This window comes from Leishmania donovani, chromosome 26, assembly GCF_000227135.1.
Source record: "Leishmania donovani BPK282A1 complete genome, chromosome 26".
Lineage (NCBI taxonomy): Eukaryota > Euglenozoa > Kinetoplastea > Trypanosomatida > Trypanosomatidae > Leishmania > Leishmania donovani.
The window spans coordinates 705,168-715,227 of record NC_018253.1 but is presented as its reverse complement, the minus strand read 5'-3'; the positions used below and the strand labels follow the sequence as shown (position 1 = coordinate 715,227).

Below are 10,060 nucleotides of genomic sequence, written 5' to 3'. Positions count from 1 at the left end.
TCGCCGGCCGAGGGGAGAAGCGAAAAAGTTGAGGGGAGACAGAGAGCGCGCGAATGCGTTGCCCGCCTTCGCTCCTCAAAGCGTGCCTTCACCATTAGACGGCATGTTTGTCGATACCGATGTGGAGGGGTGCGAGTTCTTGTAAAAGCCCATGGGCTCGCGTATAACGAAGGGAAGGGTGTGCCCGAGAAGAGCCACCACAGGGTGGTGCAGAGAGAAAGAGATGAACGGCGAGGGAACAAATGGGGGAGGGGGGGGGGCGGAGGTGAGACGGGTCTGCGCGCGAGAAGAACGCGCCGGGCTGGGTGAGGCGTGAAAGAAGAGGGAGAAGAACCGCGGGCAAAGGGGTGTTTCGGACTGACCAGCACGCGCACGTAGACACACGCATGGGCACGGCTGTGCAACGCCATTACCAGCCACGCAGAGAGAGGAAGGAGGTGGAAGGCAAGACAGAGAGAGAGACAGCAGCGGGAAATCAGATTATCTCGCAAAACATACTTTACGGTGCCTCCCGCATTTACCCTGCCACCCTACACCTGCACGCACACACGTCCACCGCCATCTGTGGCCAAAGCACGGAAACTGCACCGAGAGCAGACATCTACATTCCCGCAAGCACACGCAAGCAAAATCGTTCGGATCGGCTTGATATCGATTCACTTTCGCTTGCATCTGTTATGGCATTTTAGTGATTACACAGCGTCGAACCCACGTACAGCAGAACGTGCACCCCCATGCATGCGCGCACACACACATGACTAAAAGGCCTCGGCGAGAGAAACAGGCCTCGCATACTGGCATTAAGCAAGACAATAACTCTGGTTTCTTGAGGATACACAGAACGCGTCAAGCAGAGACACGAAAAAGAACCGGAGGGAGGGGGCTGGAGAGGCCACACAGCACGCATGACCACACACCGCAGTCACCTTGCCTTACTCTCCTGTTGAACACCCCTCTCACGCCTCCTGCTGCTGCTGATGAGCGAGGCCGTTGAAGTTCGCCCAGTACTTGTGCATTTCCAGCGCCACCACGCAGCTATCGCGGACGATCGGCTCGTGGTGTGTAGCGTAGCTCTCTAGCACTGGCAGCGTCGCCGGATCGGCGATCGCGCCGAGCGCCTCCGCGGCCTCGTGCCGCACCATCGGTGCCTCCTCTTCGTCCTTAAGAGCCGCAATCAGAGCTGGCTGGCTACTCGGGCGCTCGAGTTGCCCGAGGACAAAAGCCACCTCGTGGCGGAACAGTGCCGAGACGTTATCCTCGCGAAGGCCACGACAGAGCGCGGCGACCGCCGCCTCCGTCGCCAAGTTGCGCAAGGTGAACATGGCCATGTAACGGCGGAACAGTCGTGTGCGGCCCGACGTATCCAGCAGCACCGCCTCCAGTTCCTCCACGGTGTGCGGCACTGGCTCGTCAGTGCTGGAATACAGCGCGCTAAACGCCGGCGACGGATCCACAGACACGAACTCGCATCCGCTTGGCGGAGCCACGGCAGCGTCACCCTTCGTTTCTTTCATGGCGATTCGGGCCAATGCCAGTTCGCAGGTCTCGCGTATCGGCGCTTCCGGCTCTGTGGTGGGGTCACTATGCGCCTCGAGTACCTGCAGCGCGAGCGGCGAGCCGATGGCCCCAAGCGCCTCAGCCGCCTCATGCCGCGTGACGACATCGTAGCTAGTGGTGCGCAGGATGCGCTCCAGCTCCGGTACGGCCTCCTCGCGGCCGCTCTGGCCAGCGTTGTAGGCTAGCTCGTGCTGCAGCAAGACTGAATCGGTGGTGTCGATGGTCTCCAGGATTACCGTCACACCGGCTGCGGTCTTGAGGCAATCTTCTTTGAGCCGGTAAAGCTCGCGCATGCGGCTGTCCAATGGCTCCTGTGGGTCCAGCAGCTTCGCGTAGTCCTTTCGGACCTCCTCGACGGTGCGGCTGTTCAAAGCAGACATGTTGCCCGTGTGCTTCCTTTTGGCACTGGCTGTGCGTGCGTGACTGCCTTGCCCGGCGCTCGTTCTTCTCGCTTCTCGCTCGCTCTTGGAGACGGTGCAGAAGGCGCGGTGGCGCTTGTGTGCGAGTTGGGGTGTTAATGTTCTCCGCTTTAATGTGTATTTGTGTGGTGTGGTGCTCAGCGCCGATGAACCGGGGGCCAGTCCTGCATGCGCGCAATCATGCACACCTGAGAGCAGGCAAGAGCACGTTCGGGGTGCTAACAAGGCCGCGGAGAAGGTGGTGCACAGGCAAAGATGCAGCGGTAAAAAAGAGGCGGTCGTACTGCTTGGCAGACACGTACACACGAGCACACACACGCAAGCACATAGACATACATGCGCACGGAAAGAATATGCCTCAGCACGCACATTCTGCATGTGTTGTGCAGCCGCGGCGATCTTTTACGTCTCATGCACATGTGGCTGCTAGAGCTGATGAATATCGAGCGCCGCAAACACGCTTCAGCGAAAAGGGCCGCCGGTGAATGTCGTCTTCTCTCACGTGGCACTGGCTTGGATGTTTGCGTGTCTGTCACCATATCTTTTCGTGGGTGTCTGTGTGGCGTCGAATGCGGAATGACTGGTGCCTCTCTCGTGCTTCTGAGCGAATCCTCAGCGAACGCTGAGCGGTGAAAGGAAAACTAGGACAGGAGCCGCGTAGTTTGTGAGAAGAGGAGGAAAAGGGGGCGATGGCGAGAGAGCACACAGACACGCACGCACAACTATCGCCACTAACCCTCCCTCCCCTTCCCTCTTGTTTAGCCGCCCCGCCCCCGTTGTCGTCCCTCCTCGTTTTTTTTTTTCGCGGCTCGTTGCGGCTTCCCGTTCTCTGGGTCAGTGCGCACTGAAAGTCATTATACGTAATCGCCGTGTTTATGTGTAGAACAGTTCGCAGAAGAAACACACACACAGGCGCACACAGGAAGATCGCCACATCCTTATGGGCACTCCTACACGCATACACACGCCTTTGCGTCCACACTGTTGCACGCACGGGCGAGCTGATAGTGAGTCATCTCTGCCAAACGCGTGCAGCACGTTTGCAGGGTGGAGAAACGGCGGCACATGCCACACCGTTTCTCGTCACCATCACCATTAGCCGGCCAAGAACTTACAGATGTCAACATCACTGTTGTCACCGAACTAATCATTGTCTCTGATCTTATCGTTAACAGTGTCTAGAACCAGTGCAGCCCCTACGGAGGCCACGTGCATATGATAGCATCCATGCCAAGGCTGCATTCGTCCAACCTGCCCACGGCCATCACCACCACCATCACCCCTCTCACAGATTGCGCATTGTCTGACGAAAGGTGAACACCTCCGAAAAAAACTTGTCCTGCGACTCAGCGGCGTGGGATAGGGTGGAGAGCGCCTCACGCACCATCGGCTGCTTTCGCTCTGGGTAGGTACGCACAAAGTTCTCCACGAAGGAGTACCAGAACGGCGGATGCACCTCGAAGATGGGGTACACCACCGCGCAGCTGACGCTCAGGGCGCGGTCCTGGCATACAATGACGTTCATGGCAACCGAGATGAGTCGCTCCCAGAGCGAGTTGAATGGCTCCAGTGTGCGAGCCAGCGCCTCCCTCGCCAGTCGCGTCGCCCGTGGCGCCGAGGCACCACAGCCGGAGCGGCCGCCTGCACCACCGCCGCTGCGGCCACCAAGGCTGCCCGGGGTGCCCGAAAGACGGCCAGACGGGCTCGCGTAGAAGGAGGGCAGCTGCATCGGAGACGGCGGAGGGGTGCCGTGCGTGCGCGCCTCTAGCGCTGGCGACACCGCTTGTGTGGAGAGCGCCTTGACCTCTCTAATAAGGCCAGCAATGAAGCTGAGAAAGGACAGCCCATGTAGCAGCGTTCCGGTCTGCGTGTCGACGTCCTCGCAGAGGTACACGACGAAGGAGATGAGCTTCTCCAGCTCGCTGGCGTCGAGGCTCATGAGAGGGCGATAGGCGAACTCCTCAGTCACGGTGCGTAGCATGTTCACAACGGCGTAGGGCACCTTCGGGTACTCCCTAAAGTATACAAACGGAAACACACCGACCATGCGCAGCAGGCCGAGGAGGACGTTGTCGTAGGTCTCGTCGTGGTAGAAAGCCATGGCCCCGAGCGGCACAAAGCCGCCCTGGATCGACTTCCTCAGCACACTCAGGGACAACGCCAACGGTTTCAGCATCATGTCATACGCGCCATCAACCATACCACCTCCGCCGGCGCTGCTCACGCGTTGAATGTGCTCTTCTGTGATGCACTGCTCAATGATGCTCTGCATGAGGGAGCACATGTGCTTGAAGAGCATGAGACCGCAGGAGCTGTGCGCGGTGCAGCACGGCAGCGTGCACCGACCCCCCATCTGCGAGACGAGCTCTTCAAGGAAGCGCAGAAAGGAGACAATCACCATGCTGTGCTGCGCCGCGGACCGGTGCAGCACCTCGTGGAAGGAGCTGGCGTGGTCACATACCCACTCAACAAAGTCGCTGAGCCCATCTGCGCTGTCCCGTAGCGCCAACACGACGCCGCGCAGGTCGCGCATCCAGCCCGCCGTGAAGAGCGCGTCGTTGCCGCCGCCGCCGCCGAGAGTGTTCTGCATGCACAGCTCGATCGGCTGAAGGAACACTTTCAGGTTAGCCTGCGAATACGGCGTCACGCTGAGCAGCCGCCACAGCACCGCAGAGAGGTTGGTGCGCAGCTTGTAGGTCTGTACCGACTGCGCCAAGGGTAGTTCCACAACCGGAGGCAGTTCAAGGTGCAGTTCGGCTAGCATGGCGTGCGGGACATCCATGCATGCGTTGCGGATGAGCTCGATGGACTCGCGGATAATGTGCGCTGTTTCCTCGTCAGTGGTGCGGTTGCCTGTGACACCACGCATGATGTTGTGCCCTGTGTTGTTGAGTATGAACTGGAAGAGCGCCACCCGAGACTGGAAGACGTTCGTGACGACGGTGTTGAGTGCCTCGTGCAGGCGCGAGGAGCTGAGCACACTTTGCACCATCGTCAAGAAGTGCAGGAGTGCACGCTCAACGTAGGAGCTGTAGAGAGACGACCTCGATGGAGCAGCGGCGCCGCTGCGGCGATGATTCGCGCAATCCACACAGAACATGAAGAAGCCCGAGCAGGCCTCCACCGCCGACTCCTCGACGGCACTCAGCACATGCCGCACGAGCCCGCCGGCGAGGTAGAACAGCCAGGTGGTGGCGCTGGGGCTCGTCAGAACGTTCGAGCCTAGCCCGTTGTGAACGTAGTTCGCCAGCAGCCTCATCGCCTCCGTGTGCTCCAGCAGAGCGAGCGTCGCCGCGGCGTCCGACTGCGCGAGAATCGACTCCATCGTGGCCTCAAAGTCCTCGTCAAACTCCATGTTGTACTCCATCCCCTCTAGGTCGCCGTTAGCGTTGTTCGTGTCACGGCGCAATGACCCCTGCTGGCCACTGCCGCCTGACACCTGCACGCGGGCTTCAAAGAAGCACATGACCAGCTCGGGCGAGATGAGCTCCAGATCCTTCGCGGACTCCTCCGACATGCTGTACATGCGCCGCGAGGTCGCCAACCGGCTCCAGAAGTTGAGCAGGGTTGTCGCTGTCGTGAAGGAGCCGGACTGGCCGAATGGGATGCGGAAGACGTCCAATGACACGGCACGGACTGCTGACACCCACGTCTGAAAGACGGAGCTGAGGTGGAGATCGCGATAGCCGAACGGGGAAACGAAGCGGTAGCACGCCTCCGCCAGCACCGTCACGTAGTGCGGTACCTTCAACCGTCCGTCGGTGAGCTGCATTGTGCGGACGAGGTGGGTCAGGGCACCGTTCAGGTACTGTACACGCTCCTCGGTCGACTCGAAGAAGGTGCGACGGACGCCGCACATGCTCGTCAGGCCCGTGAGCAGCGTGGCGCAGTGGGGGTAGGGCAGTGTGGCGTGCTGGCCCCACAACACGTCCCACGTGTGAGGCGCAAGAAGCACCCCCTTCCATGAGCTCGGGAACTGGGCTGAAAGCGCCTCCTCGGTCTCATCGACCATGATGGCCATGAAATCATAAGTGAGGCAGTCCCGCACAAATTCCGTCACCTCCAGCACCATGGGAGATGCGCCGTTAATGCCCTCCAGCTCGGCCACGCTGGCGACGAAGATGTCCAGCATGCACTCGTCGCGGAAGTTGTTGCTGCAGCGGCGGTGAGAGGAGAAATTCATGTACGTCTGCGATTTGGCCGAGTCGTACTTGCTAAACTCATTAACGAGGGTGCTGAGCAGCAGCAGGGCAACATAGTAGGCAGTGCGACGCTCCTCTTCGTTACGGTACCCGGTCGGGGCAAAGCGGGAGTGCCGGATGATGCCGTAGCCAAGCGGGCCACCGTCGTTGCTGCTCGGGCCACCGCCACCACTGCTGGCAGAGATGCTACTCGCGCCGCCGACCATCGCTGACGAGGATGACTCGCCGCCGTTCGAGGAGCCGATAAGGTTTGCTTTGTCGTCGTTGCCTCCGTGCGAGCCGGCTGCCGTGCCGCACCCGCCGTTCTGTGAAACGCTCTTCGCGTATGAGGGTGACGCGTCGTGAAGCATCTGCAGCGCGAAGGCAACCGCCTCCACCAGAAGCGCGCCTTTCTCAAAGCACAACTTCGTCAGCTTCGCGTACGCGTTCATGAGGCCCAGCGTCACGTGCCGCGGGGCGCCGGCAAGACTGACCCGCTGCACGCAAGTGCCACACATGTTCACCACCACCTCGAAGCGCTGCTCGTTGGAGAGCCACTTTCGGTTCGCTCTGAACCACGTCACCACGCCCTGCGACACGAACATCAGTGCATATTGGTTGTTGGACCGCGCAAAAATCGCCTCGAGCGGGGCTACGTCTGCGTTCTCCTGCGTGAGAGCAGTGAGACGCTCCTGCGCGAGCCGGCGAGCCTCCGGATCCGGACTGGCGTACATGGACTCCGCCAGGGAGTCGATCTCCTCTACGGAGCCCATTGCCGTACTACGTTTTTCGTGTGTGCACAAGAGTTACCGGGGCTTTATGTTCATTGAACGCGTGTCTGAGTGTCTGTGTGCGGTGAGGTGGGTAGGTGGGTGTATAGAAAGGAAGGCGCGTGTGTGTTCGACTCTAAGTGTGTGTGTGTGTGTGTGTGTGTGTGTATGGAGGTATGTACGGGTGTGTGCGTACCGATATGAAGGGCACCTATGAAAGAGTCAAAGGTAGAGGAACGAGAAAGAGAAGAGGGGAAGCGCTCTACGGCCTGCCGTGTGTGTGTGTGTGTTTAGCTGTGTATGTGCGCGCTCGATCTCTGCGACCCCCCGTGACACGTGTCAAGTGTGCGCCGTTGCACACACGAAACAAAGAGAGAAACCAAGCGAAAAGGGGGGTATAAAGCACACAAAACCCACAAAGGAACAGGCGTCCGAAGCAACACAAAGGGGGAGGGAGGGGAAGGGGTGACGAGGCAACGCACGCGTCCCCTTTTCCTGTTGTCCGGGGGTAGGAGAGAGGGGGAGGTACCACCGAGGGAGAGGGAGAGGAGGAAGGGGAGGGTAGAGATGATAGAAGCAATAAGAAGGAGCGTGTGAGGGGCTGCAAGGGTACAGGAGCCACTCAGCCTACGGCAGAAGCGTTCGAGGTGGCACCCGCACCTGTTGCAGAGGCACTAGCACCTTCGCTCGTTATCCTGGTGCACCGGCTGTGTTTGCTTGTGTATGTTTCTTGCACCCTGCAGAGCAAGGCGGCCTATCACGCTGCACCGCGTATGGCATAACTGCAGTGCTTTGGCGGAGAGGGAAGGTGGCAGCCGCACAACTTCCTCTCCCGCTTCCCACCCCACCGCTCAAACCGCCTCGAGTTTCTCGATATCTTAACAGGTTCCTTGCGCCGGTGACAGAGACACAAGCAGCATGGCATGGGAAGACAGGGCATGCACACGCACAAGAAGCAGTGGGCCCTCACCGACTCTGCCATCCACCATCTTTCCGCCCAACAGCACGTGCACACCACAACAAGGATGGGGGTTCGCGGCTTCTCTCGCCCGTCACGCCGTGCCCACCTCTCCCCCTTCCATCTCGAACAACTCGAAGATCGAGCCAGGCAAAAACGAAAAGAACTGTAAAGGCTGAAAGGGAAGCCACGTGACAGAGATTGAGATCACCTGCGATGCATCTAGCGACTCACCGAACGATGCAGCTCCGTGCCGTTACGGTGAAGCTTGACAGCAGCTTCTCAAGCTGTGTATTGAAGGTGCGCGACAGCGCCAGTGTTGGCTCCGCAGTGAGAGCGGCGGCGGAGGTTGGGGCCGGTCGCGGCCAGCTCCACTCCATCGCTCCGGATGGAACGGAGGTCCACCTTGCGGCATCCGCAGCATCCCTGCCTTGCGTGCAGGGAGGGAATCTCTGGCTTTCATATTTGCCTTCCGCCCCCTCCGCAAGCTGCGATGTCGCCGCGCCGGCCGTCTCGCCCCCAAGCGCAGACGACGGCGCTCGCCACAACAGCTGCTCCTGAGCGCGCCAGCACTGAGCTGGAGATCGAAACGGATTGCACAGCGCCGCCGAGGCGCACTCGTACAAGGCGCGGCAAAGTGGCACCATCGCATCCGCCGGTGCATCACTGCCTACGGTCACCAGTAGCGTATGGATGCCAGTGGCAGAGCGAAAGCCGTAGCTTCGCAAGCGGTGGCTCTCCAGCAGCTTTCCCAAAAACCTTGCGTCCGTCGTCGGAGAGATGAGCCGCGCCGTGTTCGCTGCTGGCGCGTTCGCCATGGAGGCTGTGGCTGGCGTGGCGCCGGCCACCACACCCCCCACCTCGGTAATAGACGACTCACCGCTCTTGTTAGAAACGAGGGAGGCCTCGGTGCCGCCCCCCACGAGCGCCGCTGACGAGGGCGCCGCAGCGCCAGTCGACGGCAGCGCCGCCATTTCGCGCATGTCCTCACAGCGGTCCAGGGAAGCGAAGAGGACAAAGTGCAGCTTGATCACGTCCTCAGGTCCAACGTAGAGATGCGCGTGCAGCGGGGCTGCGGGAGAGTTGAGCACGTCCTTTGGCGACGTGTAGGTGCGCAGCAGCAGCGGCGTCCCCTCCACGTCGACGATTGCGACAGCGGCCACCGCCCACGTCTCCAGTGGCATGTTCTGATGTGCTCTGGTGTGCTCTGGTGTGTGTGTGTGTGTGTGTGTTCGGCCGTCCCTCTTGCCTCACCGTCGTTGTCTACTGCGCAGCGGAAACGACAGTGTGTGCGGTGCTGCGCTTGCGAAACGGAAGAGGTAGGAAAGTAGGTGGAGGCTACTGTTGATGTGTTTCGCTCTGGATGGTAAGAGGAGCAGCGGTAGAGCAGAGGATGTACCCGAATTTTGTCGTCCTGCGTTCCTGAGATCAAAAAAGAGGGGCGGTGTCGGCGAAGAGCGCGTGACGAGTGCGATGCCAGGATTATGCACGCGATTGGCAGAGGTCGAGTGGTGCCGAGTGCAACGTCAAGGATGGCCACGACAGCTGCGGCAGGCTTCTTATATGTTCGTTTTGGTGGGAAAAGGACGTCTGCGCAGACACGCAACGGCAAAGGAAGAGACAGACGCACATGGAAGCTGCATCGATGAGAGGCGAAACAATAGAAAGCAGCCGAGGTGGCGTGAGAGAAGGGGAGGGGGGAGGGGAGGGCGGCGAGGTGAAAATCGCAAAGCGCAGAGCGAAGCAGGAAAAGTGCATAGGCAGCGGGTAGGCAGGCTTCATCCGCATGCGGCTCGCAGCATCGCACATGCGTGACGTGTGCATATGCGTGTGCGTGTGTCTTTGTGTGTGAAGGGTGTGAAGAGTGTGCAGGCGTGTCTGCTTGCACAAGGAAGCATCGGAGTCCCTGAGCGGTTCCTTCTTTCGCTATCCCTGATGTCCCTCTGACGCGGTTGAGAGAGAGAAAGACGAAAGCGGCGTGCGCCCTCCTCCCACTGATGCCTACAAAAATGGAAGGTAAAGGAGCACGTTACGGCCATATGGAACGGTGCGCGCAACTAACCTACGTACACAGAGAGAGAGACAAGGCCAGCCACCGAGCCAACCGCTGCACAAGGCGCCCTGGGCCGTCAGACATAGATTTCGTTGAAGATTGCAACTCAATGAAGCTCACAT

General features: G+C 60.0%; 3 protein-coding genes across 3 annotated transcripts; all 3 read right to left on the bottom strand.

Moving 5' to 3' along the window:
• Window positions 1-956: 956 nt before the first annotated feature.
• Window positions 957-1,937, bottom strand: LDBPK_261920 (hypothetical protein, conserved; the record flags this gene model as incomplete). The annotated part of the gene is made up of 1 exon (XM_003861729.1): window positions 957-1,937. The coding sequence occupies one exon, from the start codon at window positions 1,935-1,937 to the stop codon at window positions 957-959; it is 981 nt and encodes a 326-aa protein (XP_003861777.1).
• Window positions 1,938-3,261: 1,324 nt separating this feature from the next.
• Window positions 3,262-6,930, bottom strand: LDBPK_261910 (hypothetical protein, conserved; the record flags this gene model as incomplete). The annotated part of the gene is made up of 1 exon (XM_003861728.1): window positions 3,262-6,930. The coding sequence occupies one exon, from the start codon at window positions 6,928-6,930 to the stop codon at window positions 3,262-3,264; it is 3,669 nt and encodes a 1,222-aa protein (XP_003861776.1).
• Window positions 6,931-8,115: 1,185 nt separating this feature from the next.
• Window positions 8,116-9,069, bottom strand: LDBPK_261900 (hypothetical protein, conserved; the record flags this gene model as incomplete). The annotated part of the gene is made up of 1 exon (XM_003861727.1): window positions 8,116-9,069. The coding sequence occupies one exon, from the start codon at window positions 9,067-9,069 to the stop codon at window positions 8,116-8,118; it is 954 nt and encodes a 317-aa protein (XP_003861775.1).
• Between the last annotated feature and the right edge of the window lie 991 nt (window positions 9,070-10,060).